General features: G+C 48.5%; 1 protein-coding gene across 8 annotated transcripts in view; it reads left to right on the top strand.

Moving 5' to 3' along the window:
• The first annotated feature begins 715 nt into the window (after positions 1–715).
• Positions 716–18,735, top strand: part of pcdh19 (protocadherin 19) — a 61,821-nt gene continuing 43,801 nt past the window's right edge. For 2 of the 8 annotated variants that reach the window (XM_060063698.1, XM_060063697.1), the window contains exons 1-2: positions 716–3,953; positions 7,106–7,220. In XM_060063698.1, coding sequence (XP_059919681.1) covers positions 1,807–3,953; positions 7,106–7,220 — 2,262 coding nt within the window. In that variant the 5' untranslated portion in view covers positions 716–1,806. Of the gene's footprint in view, positions 3,954–7,087; positions 7,434–18,735 lie in introns of all 8 variants that reach the window. The other 6 variants (XM_060063696.1, XM_060063695.1, XM_060063694.1 and 3 more) reach the window with 3 other exon arrangements.

Below are 18,735 nucleotides of genomic sequence, written 5' to 3'. Positions count from 1 at the left end.
AGTTTCTACCTGTCGTCCTCGTCTATAGGGGCTGGTGCATCATAATGCATCTTGGGTGTTTGTGTCGGCGATACCAAACACCATCACGTCCCACGACATGCCTGCTCCTGTAGTTCTGTGACGTGGAGGCGATCGTGGTGATGTGACGTCACGATGCGCTTCCTCCATAAAAATAGAGCCAAACTGTCTCGAACTACATACTCAACAACTACACACACGCATGTAAGCGTCAACACACTCTGAGCAACGCACCTCAGATACTGTATTAAAGAATTCTCATGTTTAGGTGAGAAAACACACACACACACACACACACACACACACACACACACACACACACACACACACACACACACACACACACACACACACACACACACACACACACACACACACACACACACACACACACACACACACACACACACACACACACACACACACACACACACACACACACACACACACACACACACACACACACACACACCCCTACCCAGTGAGGACCCAGAGAGACACACACACACAGCCTGTAGCCAACAGGATTAATTGCATTCAGACGCCCTGACTGCAGAAGCAGCACAGGTAGTCAGTCGGCCAAGGCAAGTTTCAGTGCTTTGCTCTGCTTTACCCCGCCCACCAGCAAATCCAACCCTCCCGTGTGAGCCCTGATTGGCTGAGGGGGGTGCGGGTTCCGAGACGGCGGGGAGCTGAGCTGTGTGCTCGCCAGTGTGCGCCAGTGATGCGAGAGGAGCGCGTGTCGGAGTCAACTATACGCAGCCGTTTGGCACCGGGTGGACCTTTTTTTGCCTCAATCTGGCGGGACGCTTTTCGGTTCCCCCTGCGCTGTGATTATTATTATTACGCATGAAATGATGTCGAGGCTGTAGGCTCGTGTCTTTTTTGCCTCTACTCTTGTGCGTGGTTTAAAATATTTTCCGTGGATTTTTCTACCGAGGAAGGACTACCGAGTTGTGTGTGTAGCCAGTGTTCCCGATCCCGGGAGCCGAGGAACTTAATTGGGAAGTAAACGCGTGAAGACTTCAAAAGTCTGGAGAGGAGAGCGAATCCGCGTCGGTAAGGAGAAGATCACCGCGGAGCTGAGCTGTGGTCGAGATATTCCTGCAGCACCTGTGTTCTCAGAGCACCGGGACTTAAGATGCTGAATAATTCCGCGGTGGCAGATGATTTCTGAGATTTCCTTTTTAATCGAACGCGAGGGAGAACGGAGGAGTATCTCTCGTCAGCTCTTCTAACATCCCCACTGCATGTTGTGTGCAAAATGCGACTAAAAATGCTCCTGGCATCGGGGAGACTTTGACACGGACATTTGATCGACATTTTTTCCCCAAACATCGGAGGACCGTTCATTTTGCCTCTACTCCTCCATAGGAATTTCTTTCCTTTTTTTTGTCTTATTAATTTTACGCGCCCTTAACATGGACATGTTATCGTCCGAGTGGCGCCTGACCCTGCTTTGTGGCTTCACAGGAGCCGAGCGTCTTTCCACGGGTGAACCTCTTCTCTGAGGACCCTCGCTATGCTCCACCGTGCCTCTCCTCCCCGGTGTGTTTCTCTCCTCCGCAGTGGACCAAAGGATACGCTCTGCCCCCCAAAAGTAGAATGAATCACTTTCCTGAGAATTATCTCCACGATGGTTTTCTGAAGGAACGTCCGCTCCACATTTCATCGGACATTTCAATGAGTTGAGTAAGTGGGAACATTTTTGCCTATTTTGTGTGTGTGACATGCAATCGCGTGCGTAACCATCTTACGGTGCGTCTCAAGAGAAACTCAACAGGTACAATGCAATCCAGGGAGATGGAATTAATAAACATTGTTTTGGTTATCCTCCTGTTTTTGGTCGGGAGCGACGCAGTGATCAATCTGAAATACGGAATAAACGAAGAGATGAAGCCGGGGTCGGTGATTGGGAACGTAACAAAGGACGCACAGAAGCAGGGGTTCCAGATCGCACCGCAGCCCCCCTATTTACGGGTGATTTCTAACTCGGAGCCCCGCTGGGTGGAACTGAGCCCGGCGGGAATCCTCACCACCCAGATGAAAATCGACAGGGATGTAGTGTGTCGACAGAACCCCAAATGTGTCATTTCCCTGGAGGTGATGTCAAACTCCATGGAGATTTGCGTTATCAAAGTTGAAATTGAGGATTTGAACGACAACGCACCCCGGTTCCCCACGAGCCACATTGACATTGAGATCTCCGAGAACGCCTCCCCCGGTACCCGGTTCCCTCTAGAGGGGGCAAGCGATCCGGATTCGGGAGTATTCGGTGTTCAGTCATACTCCATCACCCCGAATGAGCTCTTTGGTCTGGAGATAAAGACCAGGGGGGACGGCTCCAAGATCGCCGAACTGGTGGTGCTGAAGTCGCTGGACAGGGAGACCCAGTCCCACTACTCGTACGAGATCAGCGCAGAGGACGGAGGAGACCCGCCAAAGATAGGCGCGGTGCAGCTCAACATCAAAGTCACCGACTCCAACGACAACAACCCCGTGTTCGACGAGTCGGTGTACACCGTCAGCGTGATGGAGAACTCCCCGGGCAACACGCTGGTCATAGACCTGAACGCCACGGATCCCGACGAAGGGACCAACGGAGAGGTGGCGTACTCCTTTAACAGTTACGTCACGGAAAAAACGAGGGAGGTGTTCAAAATTGACTCTCGGACAGGTGTCATCACGGTCCACGGGGAGCTGGACTACGAGAACGCGCAGATCTACGAGCTCGACGTGCAGGCCAAAGACCTGGGCCCCAACTCCATCCCGGCGCACTGTAAGGTCACCGTGAACGTGATGGATACAAACGACAACCCGCCCATCATCAACCTGCTGTCCCTGAACACGGAGTTGGTGGAGGTGAGCGAGAACGCGGCCCGCGGCTACGTGATCGCCCTGGTGCGGGTGTCCGATAAGGACGCAGGGGCCAACGGCAAGGTGCAGTGCCGGCTCCAGGGCAACGTGCCCTTCAGGCTGCAGGAGTACGAGAGCTTCTCCACAATCCTGGTGGACGGTCGGCTGGACCGGGAGCAGAGGGACACGTACAACCTCACCATCCAGGCCGAGGACAGCGGCACCCCGCCTCTACGCGCCACCAAGTCCCTGGTGGTGAAAGTCACCGATGAGAACGACAACCCCCCACACTTCCTGAAGCCCCACTACCAGGAGATGGTGATGGAGAACAACCTCCCCGGCTCGTGTCTACTGGCGGTCTCCGCCGAGGACCCAGATCTGGGCATGAACGGCACCGTGTCCTACTCCATCGTGCCCGGGGAGATCAAGCGCATGGACATCAACACCTACGTCAGCATCAACCCGTCGGGGCGCATCTTCTCCATGAGGTCCTTTGACCACGAGTACATGAGGACCTTCGACTTCAAAGTGCTGGCCCGGGACAACGGGGACCCCTCGCTGTCCAGTAACGCCACCGTGCGCATCGTGGTGCTGGACGTCAACGACAACACGCCCGTGGTGACCCAACCCCCGCTGGTCAACGGCACCGCCGAGGTGTCTGTCCCCAGGAATGCGGGGGTGGGCTTCATGGTGACTCAGGTGAAGGCGGACGACTACGACGAGGGGGAGAACGGACGGCTGACCTACACCATCTCGGAGGGCGACCGGGCCTTCTTCGAGATCGACCAGGTGAACGGGGAGGTGCGCTCCACGCGGATGTTCGGGGAGGGGGCCAAGTCCACATACGAGATCACGGTGGTGGCCCGGGACCACGGGAAGCCCTCGCTGTCTGCTTCGGCCTACATCGTGGTGTACCTGTCAACGGACGAGAAGACCCAGGAATCTATCGGACCCGTAAACCTGTCTCTGATCTTCATCATCGCCCTGGGCTCCATCGCCGCTATCTTGTTTGTCACCATGATCTTTGTTGCGGTCAAGTGCAAGCGGGATAACAAGGAGATCCGAACGTACAACTGCAGGTACCGACAACTCCTCCTCTCTAATCTGTGTCTCTGTCCCTACGATGGCTGCGTTATGCTCCTACATTCAAACTAGCAGACCTGTGTGTGTGTGTGTGTGTGTGTGTGTGTGTGTGTGTGTGTGTGTGTGTGTGTGTGTGTGTGTGTGTGTGTGTGTGTGTGTGTGTGTGTGTGTGTGTGTGTGTGTGTGTGTGTGTGTGTGTGTGCGCGTGCGTGCGTGCGTGTATGCGTGTGTGGGGGGGGGGTGCTCGCGTGTCTTTCTCTGCTCACTGTAGTGCAGGCGAACTCAAGAGAGAGAGAGAGAGAGAGAGAGAGAGAGAGAGAGCGAGGGACAGAGAGAAAAAGAGACAGGGGGAGAGAGAGAGAGACAGAGAGACAGAGAAGAGAGAGAGAGAGAGAGAGAGAGAGAGAGAGAGAGAGAGAGAGAGAGAGAGAGAGACAGAGAGAGAGAGACAGAGAACGAGAGAGAGAGAGAGCACTTGACTAGTTGTGCATCGCTTCTGTCGTAGTAGTGCATGAGGGGGCCCAAAGTGAGTCGTCGATATGGACTACAGTGCACATGCCTCTGTTAAATTGGGCTTAAATCGTCTTGCGTCTGAAGAGGCAGTGCGCTATTTTTGCGGATTACATTAATTCATTCGATCCTTAAATTGCAACCAATTGGCCCATAAATACTCGTTCCAACTGTCATGTCCAATTTGTGGGTGTGCTGCCGCCGGCCAATTAGGTGCTAACTGGTTCATTATTAGTCTTACATATATATTATTTAAAGTATTTGTCATGGCTGCTTGTCTAGATTAACAGTTCATATTTTATTAACATGGCTTGCTTACCTTCAAACATTTGAAAGATAATGTTTATTTTTCTACTGCTACTAAGAAAAGTAGTTAGAAGAATAAGTGTAGGGGGGGAAATATGCCGCCAAAAATATAACCTGCTGTGCTAGCATAGGCTATAAATAAATAAATATATATATATATATATATATATATATATATATATATATATATATATAATATACAAATAAATAGGCTACATCACGAAAAGTCAAATAAATGGCAAAAAATTCAAAAACAAAAGTCTCGAACGACCTGCGGTCGTGGTTATTATTTTATACACTTTCTTAAATTGTATTGACTATTGCCAGTTTCCCCTTATTTAAAAACGAAACATGAAAATAATAGTCAAACACAGGTTTGTTTCCAGAACTTAGATAGTGAAAGTTCGGTTCTGTTCATTGTGAACATCCGCACGAGCCTTTGATTCCACCATATGTTGTATTTTCCTATACATTTACATATAGATTGGATTCCTATCGCCTCATAATTTAGTTTAATATATATAAATATATATCAAATATAAAATTAGATCTGTGAATTCCTCCGCTATGGACTCGGTTCCACACAGCAAGCAGGGCCTTGGTGTTGGCTGACTCAACCCATCTCTGAGTGAGCCGTGAGCCATTGGAGGGAGATTGAGGCTGTTCTCGTTTGGTGAACACGTGATCACGATCTGCTCACTTCTACACCAAACCACCCCTGTTGTCATGTAGGCAACAGTTCTGATGATGTCGTACCTGTTTCTACGGGCATACATCACGAAGGGGAACAACGGCAATAATGTGACATAGCCACGTTTCGATAATATGGGACTAAAAAAACGGTTTGAAGGTGACAGCATCTGCAATGGGATGAAAAGGAAAGATTAATGTGGAGATCCACCCACGTGGGGACCTCTAATGCTGTGTGTCAGTTCTCCCGCTGGGTGTTTTAATTGCCATTGATTTGCTCGTCGCAGTGTAGCCACCTCAAATCTAAGGAGCGCTTATCTGCAATTTATTGCCTGTCCTCTATCTGACTCTGAAGATATTTCCCTGTCTCCGGTTTTAAATGTTCAGCTCAGACAGCAGGGAAGGAGAACAAGAAAGATATAGGGGGTGAGCGAGAGAGAGAGAGAGAGAGAGAGAGAGAGAGAGAGAGAGAGAGAGAGAGAGAGAGAGAGAGAGAGAGAGAGAGAGAGAGAGAGAGAGAGAATTAAAATATTCCGTTGTTTTTTGACCCCATGCAGCCTTCGGTAAATCACTTGTTGGTGACAGTTAAAGTTGTTTTAATTGCGAGACACCAAACAAAAGAAAAATGGCAAAGTAAATTGCTACTGTCTGCCCACTGAAATGTTAGAAGAAAAGCCCAGCGAGATAAGACCATAATGGCATCCTGGTAAGTAATGGAGGTGGTGGCAGAAAGCAGTGTTAAACGTCACGATTCCAGACAAGGTGGTCTTACACGGTCTTAATGTATGTTAATTTGTAAACGCTGAAAAGGAAAGGAGAACAAAGCAAAACATCTTCCCCAGATGCCCGCCAGTTGGCATCTGTGGAATACACCTGGTCGGCGCTGGACGAGTGTGTTCCACACGGCGACTTCCATTCGACACACCAACCGCTGTGCATACACGTCCATGTCTGAAGAAAGACATGGATGTTTCTAGAAAGGCGAAGCAGGCCAAGCGGCCATAAAGCACGGTTGTGTCGCTCATTTGGGGTAATTACGGTCAAAAACGCCGGGCTCGAGCTAGCCGGAGCCTCAGAGGCTATCCGGACGGATGTGGATGTGCGGTCCTTCTGCACGCCGCACAGCCGCGGGGGCTTAGCGCCCGAGCTAAAGAAGGAAGGAGAGAACATGAGTGTGGGCTGCATGCTTGAACACGGCCGCGGATGTTTTGTCGCGCTGCTTTCGCATCATTGCTTCCCTCCTCGCGTGCGTTGCCTCGTGTGTGCGTTGCCTCGTGTGTGTGTGTGTGTGTGTTGCGGGCCGCCTCCCCATTCCCCGTTGCATGTTGTTTGCATTGTGTGTGCACCCGTCTGTGACGTGGGGGGCTGCAGAGCATGCGAACGCAGAGACCCCGTCGCAGGGGCAGAGAGCTCCTGGGCGGACGCCAAGGGGGGGCTTGGAAGTCATCTCCAGGGACGGCGTCCCCCCCCCCCCCTCCCCCTTCCGCCCAGGAGCCTCTGCGCCTGGCAGCGAGCAGCCCGGAGGGGCCCGGCCCCGACCCCACGCGTGGGACGGGGCGCGGCGCCGCCTCGGCTGTGTGGAGGACAGGGGCGGACGGTCCGCTGCTTTATTGAGTCTGTTCAGTTTCTTCTACTTGCGCAGGGTGGCGGAGTACTCGTACGGCAACCAGAAGAAGTCGAGCAAGAAGAAGAAGCTGAGCAAGAACGACATCCGGCTAGTGCCCCGCGACGTGGAGGAGACGGACAAGATGAACGTGGTGAGTTGCTCGTCTCTCACCTCCTCGCTCAACTACTTCGACTACCACCAGCAGAGCCTACCCCTGGGCTGCAGGCGCTCCGAGAGCACCTTCCTCAACGTGGAGAACCAGAATTCGCGCAATGCCGCCCCCAACCACGGCTATCAGCACACCTTCACGGGCCAGGGCCAGCAGCAGCCCGACCTGATCATCAACGGCATGCCGCTGCCAGAGGTGAGACCGCCTCCTCTCTGCTCTGTCCTACGAGCCATGTTGGGGATAAACCAAGGGGGGGAGAGAGACATGGAGGGAGGGGGAGGGAGAGGGGGAGAGAGACATGGAGGGAGGGGGGAGCGAGACATGGAGGGAGGGGGAGGGGTAGAGAGACATAGAGGGTGGGGGGAGGGAGAGGGGGAGAGAGACATGGAGGGAGGGGGAGGGAGAGGGGGAGAGAGACATAGAGGGAGGGGGAGAGAGAGAGAGGGGGTAGAGAGACATAGAGGGAGGGGGAGAGAGGGAGGGAGGGAGGGAGGAAAGAGAGAGAGAGGGGTAGAGAGACATAGAGGGAGGGAGTGGGAGGGAGGGAGGGAGGAAAGAGAGAGAGAGGGGTAGAGACACATAGAGGGAGGGAGTGGGAGGGAGGGAGGAAAGAGAGAGAGAGGGAGAGAGAGATCAAATGTTCAAAATCAAATTAAGATGATCTAGTCAGCTCATGTTTCTCCAATAGTGGAATTCATTTTACGCCGTTTGCAAGGGTATTAATATATTAAAAGGTGATTTCCAAGGTCATGGTTATTTATAATGTCATTAGAAACGGGATTGGATTGCATGTATGTAACGCTCAGCTCATTAACCGGGAGAAATGCTTTTGAAATTGCCGTGCGCGGTCTTATTAGCCCGGTGGAGCGAGATCCTTCAAGGCATTTAAGGACACGGCACCCGGCCGCCGACCGGGGAGGAAACGCTGCCCAGCCCAATCGGGATCCCTGACAAAATTGATTATTTGGCTCCTCTTGCTATAGCCGTTTTTCAGTGCACGTGGATTTATTTGTGTTTGTGTGTGTGTGTGTGTGTGTGTGTGTGTGTGTGTGTGTGTGTGTGTGTACTGAGGTGCTTCAGAGGAACAGGATGTGGATGACTTGCCAAATGCATTGACCCAGCAAGCGCTGCTCGTTCAGATGTCTTTTTGGGGGTTTTAGCAGAGAGAGAATAATCGTTGCCTCGATATTCTCTCTGCACCTCCTCCTCCTCCTCCTCCTCTCCCCGCCATCTCTGCTCCGGCCCTTTCAGCCACAATTAACGGTCAAGGTGTTCCTTCTCATGCATAGCTTCGCCCTGAGCCTCGCTCAATATGATTTGGTCTATTGACATGCACTGGGTGGCTGCCACAGAGCGCTGAAGGTCTTCCTTGGAGAAGGTGTTTGCGCTGACAGAGGCGTGCACACCGACCAGCTGATTTTAGGATTATGGATCTTTCCCTCAACCTGAACCGACATATTGGATTTGTTTAACAACTGGTCTTCCCGCCATAAATATCCCCCTCTCAGGGGAGGCAGTGGTTGAGTGTGTGTGTGTGTGTGTGTGTGTGTGTGTGTGTGTGTGTGTGTGTGTGTGTGTGTGTGTGTGTGTGTGTGTGTGTGATCGGAGGGGAAGAGGGGTGTGTAGGAATCGGTCACACATGTCACCCCCACAGAGTACACTCTCACGGTCAGCGGCAAATAAACTCCAGCACTCCCATGCTCACATGTCCAGAATTGATTACACCAATCTCCATCTGACATGTAGTGAGAGGGGAGGGACAGTGGCGGCCCTAAATCCACAGCAAAAACACAAGATGGCTATTGATCCATCGACGGGGTGATCCGGGGAGAGAACTGGGCATCAATGCCTCCTCCCGGTGATCAATGACACCCATTTACAGGCCTACCGACTCACCGGGACGAGCTGAGATTTATATCGAGGCAAGGTGTAAGCTAGTGGCTTTCGTTTTGTTGTGCTTTCTTTTTACACGTATAATAATGTGTCGTGTAGGAATCAATTGATTTCTAACCGCCACAGAGTTGGAGCGGCCTCAGGTCCGTGGACGGAGTGTGCCGGCCGGCCCACAGCAGGTACTTGTGGTGATGAGTAGATCGTCTTCGCTGTGGCCAGCGGTAATCATGTTATTTCCCTCTCTGAGGGCCAAAAATGAGATAAACCGCTATTGTTGCGAAGGGGAAAGCTTTTTCCATGGGGTGGAAGCATCCGGCCTATAGCCTGTGTCCGTCTCAAGCACCCAATCAAAGCGCTTTTACTGCGGGATTAGGAGAAGCACCTTTGTCTCAGCTAATGAAAATAGAGTGGCCCGTGAATGGGGCTTTGCGGGCGGATTTTGAAGATCTCATATGTCGGGGCGTCGGATTCCTTTTGAGGGGGACCTTTTAATGGGACGGGCTGGCAGGGATCAGAGGCGGCAGGATGGGCGAGCGAGGAGGGGAGAAACGTGTTCAGATGCCAGGTGTTCTGAGACCTACTGCCTCTCTCTCTCCCTCACGTCGCTGGACAGGGCCTGACAAAGGCGGGCGCTGATTAACATGCAGGTTGAGTCGCGTGGTCGCATTGCACATGACGTTGACAAACATCCCTTTGACCTAGTCTGTGCATCTCACAGACACACTCTCTGTGTGTCTGTGAGATGAGAGAGAGAGAGAGAGAGAGAGAGAGAGAGAGAGAGAGAGAGAGAGAGAGAGAGAGAGAGAGAGAGAGAGAGAGAGAGAGAGAGAGAGAGAGAGACGAAGGAAGGGCATACATTGACATCCAGCAGGTCGTACCGGGATAGCAAACAGCAATAGCCGTATCTATAATGCGTTCCATCCTCTTGATTCTGACAGCTGTCAAACACAGTTGCCATCCATCAAAATGGCCCCAGCTTGTGTTTTGTGTCGTTATTGTTAATTAAAAACACAAAAGAGAAATAAAAACTCTCATAATTCATCGTGATCCTATTTATGGAACATAAATAATGGCCGTTGGGATGGGATGGCTGGTAATGGGGTCTTTAAATGGAGAGCAGGCCTGGGCATGAAACCTCTTGACTCCAGCAGTCCTCCGCCTGTGAGCCCTGGTGTGGTCAGGGCTCAGGGGTAGCTGCACGGCTGTGATTAGCAAGCTTGCTTTGTTCCAAAAATTGTCTTCAGCCTGCGGGGAAACCGCGTAATTACCCATGATTCATCTGTTGTCTGCAAAGAGAGCTTTGTTTTAAACGCTGGGCCACAGCGCCTACACATTTATTTACCAAATAACCGTCTGGAATTATCCTCAAACTGGGTGATTCGCTTTATTCCGTACCGGGGTTGGAAGTGGAGATAGTCACCAGGACCCGTTTTAGCATTCAGTAACGGCTACTAGGTTAGTATTTGGGTCTTTGGGTTACGTCTTTGGGTACCGAGAAAAGCGCTATATAAAACCTATGTATTATTATTATTATTATTATTATTTTTAGGGAGAAATGTGGTGCCAGGAGTTACGGCTTGCTTGACACTGGGCCGGATCTCTGGGAAATACACTCTGGCATCCGCTGGACGGGCACAGACCGGCCACAGACCGCAGGCAGCAGCATCATGCAGGCCTAACTACTACACTGCTACACTACTACACTTATTGTATACTATACTACTAACATCATCATTCTTCAACCATGCAACCAGAACAACCATACGAATATGTGAAAATGCAAATGCTAATTGGATTATTGCATTTTAATTGTACAATTTGAATAATACATAGCTTTACAAATTACACATAAAAATTACACATCGAAATTATAAACCTATTGTGGAGTTACATTTTCAAGTTGACATGATTGTTTTAATACGGTCCACGAGGCTTCCATATGCTTCATCAGCATCTAGAACTGACTCTCATCAGCATCCCTTGATTTGTCTGAATCTCTGAAATGATCATACGAAAGAGGGAACCATTCTTTCAATAAATCTGAAGGAAAGGAAGGAAAAATAGCCTCTCACTATCAATAACACCTCAGGAATTCAGTGTTTTTTGCTACCTACAACCTGTGATAGTGGTGGTTAAACATACTAACTGTCATTTGAGTAGCACAGCTCTCCTTCCCCCTATTAAATATGATGCTATGCAACTAGTCACGACTAGCGATCCAGTCGGCTACAGAATCGCTTTAGTGATGGCTACCGATGGTGCGGGCCAACTATCCTGCAAAGCAAACGGTGCCTTTGTTTTTTTTAATGCAGTTAAATGTCTATAATTTCATTTAATTTGCCCACGTTGGAAAGAGGGAGTGATGCTCCACCACCCAGTTGGGCAACACAGCGTTAAGCTGTAGCTCTTCTCCAGACTCAACACGCAGCAGACTGCTGTCTGCCTGTTTACCTGCTGTCTGCCTGTTTACCTGCTGTCTGCCTGTTCACCTGCTGTCTTCCTGTTTACCTGCTGTCTTCCTGTTTACCTGTCATTGCGCCTTTTGGAAAAATTTCGCCTTTTTTTTATTTTAATCTATGATATAAGATTAATTCGTTTTTCGACTCATAATATCAAATGGTCATAACTACATATCATAAAAAATAATATCAATAAAATAAACGCACGTCGGTGATCATCAAGCGTGAGGAACGCGGGGCCAGGAGTTAGGTCTTGCGTCACCCTGGGCTGGATCTCTGTGAACAGCCCTCCTGCTAGACCACCGGGAGGGGCTTCATGCAGACCATAATTCTGGGGGGCACGGGAGCAGGCATGGGGGTCCTTCCCGAGAAAAAACATGAAAATGATGACGCAACGGTCTGCAATTGGACGTAGATATTCAAAGAGTGGGGGGATCGTTTTAAAACTCCACTACATCAGTTTTTGTAGCTCAGCAAACGCCTACTTTATATACGGGTGAATACTGTATATTTATTTAGAGATGTCCACCTCAATTCTTTGTGCTGTTATGGTTATTAAAAATGGCGCTCACTTTTTCACTCACTTCTACACTTTCTTCAAATGCTGCTGCCACTTTTATTCCACATTGCAAATGAGTCCAGAGAACACAGCTGATAAAGTGACAGATGAAAGGAGCCCGCCGACATGGTAATAGCTATGTTTTCCCACACGATGCATCGGAGGCAGCATGGGTACAGATGAGACTGTGCAGTGCTGTCTTCACACAGCAGTGTTGGCTCCATCGCCGATAAAAAGCTCAGTATGTGCACTGGTAACATGTTCCCCAAACCGCCCAGCCGCCTTGAAGATCCGCCATCACCACTAGAACCGAGTACATTTAACCTGTAACCACACCTTCGCACACTGATGTAACCAGAGAGTCTTGACTCCCCCCCCCCCCCGACTTGAGTGCGCTCCATCTCACTGCTCTGATTCTGATTAACCTTTATGGGGATACGTCAGTGATCAGTCTGAGAAATACCTTCATTAAATCCTGTGGAATCCCTTATATAATGCTAATTGCTGAAATGTGTGTTTGTGGCTTTAATTTATCAAACCACTGGGGATGACTGCCTCTTACTATAACTTTGACAACATCATTACTCTTATTCTGATCATCATCATCATCATCATCAACGTCATCACCATCTTCGTGTTGTTGTTGTGACAGAACACCCATACGAGTATGTGAAAACGCAAATTGGATTATTGCATTTCATTTTTAATTGTACTTATTTATAGCTTTACAAATAACACATACATCTATGTGAAATTATATTCTTATCATGGAATTACATTTTCAAGTTTACATGATTGTTTTAATATTGTCCCTTAGGCTTCCATATTCCTCACACAGATCAGCTTTAACTGCCTGTCTGTCATCATCCCTTGATTTGTCTGACACTCTGAAATGATCAAACGAAAGAGGGAATCATTCTTTCAATAAATAGACATACATGTCCCTGCGATGGTAGTGATGGTACTAGCCAACTATCCTGCAAAGCAAAGAGGGCCTTTATTTGTTTTCAAATGCAATTAAGTGTGCACATCGCAGCGCTAAGCTGGAGCCCGCACCTCCTCCAGCGGCGATGCGTCTGTGTGTTTACCTGCCGTTGCCACTTTGGGAAGAAACTAATACCACAGGGACAGGGGGTGTGTGACCTTTTGAGGTGTGATCTATGACACAATAAGAATAACACGGTTGTCGACTCATAATATCAAATGATCATAACTACATATTATAAAAAATAACAAGATTAAAATAAAAAATAGAAAGAAATCCAAATTCAATGGGCCTGACGCTTCTGTCAACAGCGGTATGATTTCCTGATGGTCCTGCAAACTGTAATGTGTGTGTGTGTGGTGTGTGTGTGTGTGTGTGTGTGTGTGTGTGTGTGTGTGTGTGTGTGTGTGTGTGTGTGCCTGTGTGTGGGTGTATGTGTGTGTATGTATGTGTTTATGCCTGTATGTGTGTGTGTGTGTGTGTGTGAGTGTGTATGTGTAAATGCCTGTGTGTGGTTGTGTGTGTGTGTGTGTGTATGTGTATATGCCTGTATGTGTATGTTTGTGTGTATATGTGTGTGTGTGTGTGTGTGGTGTGTGTGTGTGTGTGTGTGTGTGCGTGCGATTGAGTGCGTGTGCGCACGTTCGTGTGTATGTGCGTCTTTGCATGAGTCTATGTGTGCGCGTGTGTTTGTGTGTGTGCGCTGTCCTCTCCCGCATGAGCCTCCTCCTGAACCCCTCCCTCAACATGGCCGTCCCTCAGTCAGAGCAGGCTCAGCTGCCTGATGTTGGCCTGACCTCCGTGGTGGAGCGGAGTGACGCGCTCCCGCTGGAGAATAGAGACGTCTTCCATGGCTTAATTATCGTCAAGCGCCGGTCGGGGTGGAGACAATCATACAGTAAAGGAATGGCCTTTGGCAAGAGTGTGTTTTTAAATTCATAATGCGCGAAACCACAGCTCTTCGTACCTGTGGTCGCAGATAACCAACGGATCAGGGAAAAATAAGTTGGGATGCATTATTGATCGGGTTTACATTAGGCTGGCAGGAGGTTTTATTGTGTTGTACTTTTTTATGGGGCAACATGAGAGGAAAGGGAAACGGACTGTTTTATGAACTGTGCTCTGTATCGGAGGAGCAGACACACTGTCTGGGCTCGGCATATTGCTGTGTCTCATATTTGTCTGCCTTGTTTGCATTGACCAAGATGGCTGCTGAAATGTTAGCATTATTATGAGCCCCCTCAAACTAGAAAGTCAATAAAATAAGACTTGATATGTGACAAGTGAAAGCAGTGATGGGGAGACATAAGGGTATTGATATGAGAGAGAGAGAGAGAGAGAGAGAGAGAGAGAGAGAGAGAGAGATGAGAGAGAGAGAGAGAGAGAGAGAGAGAGAGAGAGAGAGAGAGAGACCCCAGTAAGTCTGAGCATCCCCCGCAATCTTGTCACTTAAATATGCAGGGTATTCAAACGTGTCATATTGAGCATGCAAAGTAGATGTCATGCTGTCAACTCACACTACACATCTGCTGGAAGTGAATGTGTCTCCCATCCCCACTCGGAAAAACACACAAATACAAATGCATTACCACACAAATGCATTCATACATACATACATTTATGCATAGACACTCGCACACATACACGAACCAATGCACAAATACGCACACACACACACACCACACACACACACACACACACACACACACACACACACACACACACACACACACACACACACACACACACACACACACACACACACACACACACACACACACATCTAATATAAATAAAATATAAATAGCAACGTGTCTGAGGAATGGATAAGAATCACACTTTACGGGTTATTCATTCCTATTAATTGAGTCATTTAGTTGGGAGATTTGCGTAGCTGATTGCCTTCTGTAACGTCTCTTTCTTCAACTCAATTGTGCCGCTGATTGAGTGACAGATTAGAAAGGTCACAAAGGAGTCAGTTGTGAATCGGGCATCATGTGTCACGACCAATAAGGCTAAAAACACCGGCTTTAGTTTCAAACTAGAGGAGTCCCCCGCCTCTGTCCACCGCTACCTGATTAGATACTCTCCTAACGAGGAGACATGCTGAGCATGTGATTCAGCTGAACACACCGCTGTCAGACGTGGGCTAAACTGATGATCAACACTGTAATCTCACTGCATCACCGAAGAAACCATCGAATCATCAGCAGCCAATCAGAGCCCTCCCTGTATGCTGTTGAATATCTTGCGTTGTAGGTGCATGTGGATTTAGAGGTCTCTGATGGAAGACTTAGTGCTTTGGTTCACTGCACTCGCTGTGAAGGCTGTTGAATGAATAGTACCGTGAAGGACAAGGGGATATTATTCTACTGCATTCCATTCGTTTGTCATTGTCTCGCCACAACTGATATTTCAGGTTCAAAGATTACTATCAGATGGTACACAGTCTTGGGTAGATGTTTTTTTTGTTGGTGACTCATTCACTCACAGATACAAGAAGTATCAATTTTTCTCTCTCTCCCTCTCTCCCTCTCTCTCAGTCTCTTTCTCCCTCTATCTCCCTCTCTCTGTCTCTCTCTCTCGCTCTCTCTCACATGCACAGATACACGCACACAGAAAGGTTCCGCATAATTAGACTTATAATTATATAAAGTGAATTCAATCATACGATACATGATACATAGTTTAACCAATTTCGAGTTAATCCAATTTCTCATGGTGCCCGAATGATAAAACTATCTAATTACGTTTGAACAAATGTCATGTAAAAATAATTACACATTTCTGTTTTCATCCAGAAGAACATACAGAAGAAGAGTTTCCCAATATGGTGTTGCATCACTCATGTAATTTAATAAGTGCATTCAAAATACACTTATTCAAAGGCCAGTGCCAAGCCCACTGGCATTTACATTCAATAAGTGGGCCATGACGTTGGTCTGCTGGTATGGTGGTCTGGTCCACATTGGATTGGGACAGGCCAACAGGTGCAATAGAACGAAAAGATTAGGACACAGCAATGTTTACCTCCGTGTCCTAAAGAATCATCATCACACACTGTGTTCAGCTCTGCAAGCATGGCTACATCCACATCCTTTTAACCTTTCACAATGGAAGCTTTTATTTTAAAAAAGAATCGTACATTTCAACATGAATACGCCACATTCTGTTTCCATTCTGTCCTTAGTTTCCTTGGTATTCATTGCACGGATGCTAATCTGGAATCACGTTAACCTTTGGTTACTTGGATGCAAACATTTTGATTAGCCGCTTCATTCTTGAGATTCTTGCCAATACAATGCAATCGGACTGGATGATTCAACTAGATCAGATTCGGTTTGGATTCCCATTTCTTTTATCCGTCTATCCGTTTTTTATGTGCGGTTCAACCTCATTACTCTCTAACCCTAATCATGCCCATCCCTCATGAGGTAATGTGCAGAGAAAAGCAACCAAACGAGAACAGAACAAACATAAGAACAACACACGGGCCGTGAGCAGACCTAGTCAGGCTAAATGAGAGGAGAATGTAACCCGGTTAAGCGGACTCGCCTCGGGTTAACCGCTCTCCTCATTAACCCGTACTTCCTGTGTGTTTACAACGCCGGAATTAGAAATTATGAAAAGGGAAAGGTCAGGTGTACATATGTTACACAGGAGCTGCAGGTGATGGTTTTACCGGGAGGAGATTCTCTTTATCCTGGAATGTACTCTCAGTGGCATTGTGTCCACGGGCGTATTCAAAGGCTAACGAGGCCATATATCTATATAGGAGTTAATTAGAATGAATGTGTCCTACATGTTCTGCAGTGCGTGTGGCAGCGTGATAACACTGAGGCCATTGGATGGTGTGGATAAGGGAACCCGAGTCCCTCTGTTGGGAAATCTATCAAGCCCCCTAAAAATATGTAAAATATGTATATGTAATAATAATAATCTTATCGAAATATATATATTTTTTTAATATAGAGATTATAATAATATATATATATATTGCTCTGAAATGTTAGGCTCAACAGAACCCAAACCTCCCTTCCAGCCAGAAAAAAACACGTCCAACCATAAGAGCCCCACAACAAACGTCTGCTATAATGCGAGTTGACGGAAAAGAGAAAAAGAAAAAAACCCGATTTGAATATGAAGAGTAAAAAAAGAAAGGTTTTAATTAGAATTCATGGATGGCAACAGTCTTCCTCCCTCCTTTCACTCGCCTGTCACGGCGGAGTCAACTGATTATTGCCCGGCGTTTGGCTGTGCTGACGAGAAGATTCCCACGACCCTCTTGTAAGTGGTAATCCTTTGAATGACAGAGAGATAGGGGGTGGGGGAGAGAGGGAGGGAGACAGGGGGGGGGGGGGGGGGGGGGAGGAGGCAGGGGAGAGACATAATACACAATACTCCTGCATGAGCTGTCGGGACCAGTGAAAGGACTTGTGTCTTTTCAGGCGGCCAACTCTGTGACACTGTACGGCGCGCTGACCTTTAGGATTGTCCCGTTTCTTTGGCCTAAAACAAAGAGAGTGCACCGAGGATGCTAGTTAGCATTTCCCCAGTCACAGTAAATGTCAACTTCTGCATACATAATTGTGAAGATAAAAAAGAGAGGGAAATAAAATGTCTAAGAAGGCCATTAACTGCGCCGGTCTGCTGGTCGGATAGATGACCCTCATTCACGAGTCGCTCGCTGGAGGTGCGCTGTTGCCGGGGCACTTTAAGCCGTGAACCCGTGGCGTTCTCTTGGGGTTCAGCGCTGTGGGTGTACTTAGCGTTGTAGGCTGTTTATACGAGGAGCAAGCAGTGGGTTCCGAAATAAAAAAAAACAGGAATTACATCATACTTCATTCTAGATACGGTCATTTTCTTGTCCCGTCATCTCAGTTAATTCTCAAAGTACACCTTTAAGAACAAACAAACACTCCTTTAAAAAGTCCTTTACATACTTGTGCTTTTATTTATGCTCCCCTCGCCCTTTTATCTGAGTGCAGTGAACACGCTGCCCTTTTGTTCTTGGACATAAACCTGGATGCATTTGCATTATGGGATGTTTGACGAGTGCGGACGAGGCTCTTGGCAGGCGAGCGACTGCAGCAGCAGATATTATCCGTCTCGGAGGACGCCGAGGCGATGGCTGGGAGAGCAGCGGGCCAGAGTAATGTGCATTGTTCACCTAAGGAACCAGAGGCAGAGCATGTAATGAGCTGTAGCATGTTCTCTCTCTCTCTCTCTCTCTCTCTCTCTCTCTCTCTCTCTCCCCCTCTCTCCCCCTCTCTCCCTCTCTCTCTCCCCCTCTCTCTCCCCCTCTCCCTCTCCCTCTCCCTCTCTCTCTCTCTCTCTCTCTCTCTCTCTCTCTCACTCTCTCTCTCTCTCTCAGCAACTAGTCTAATGGGCTCTGACCACGCATATAAAAGAGGCCCCCAGTCGACCCCCGGCCCTGCTTTGTGCCAACACCAACACCGTCTCTGGCCCCTGCACCACCTCCCCTGCACCACCTCCCCTGCCCCCTCCTCTTCCTCCGCCCTTCTCCCTCTGCATCATCACTCCCTTTCTTCACCTATGACATTTCTATTCTTCATCTCCCCCTCTTTAAAACCCATTGTT

This window comes from Gadus macrocephalus, chromosome 10, assembly GCF_031168955.1.
Source record: "Gadus macrocephalus chromosome 10, ASM3116895v1".
Classification (NCBI taxonomy): Eukaryota; Metazoa; Chordata; class Actinopteri; order Gadiformes; family Gadidae; genus Gadus; species Gadus macrocephalus.
Note: the sequence above shows the minus strand (reverse complement) of the source record. Positions and strands in the feature narration are given on the sequence as shown.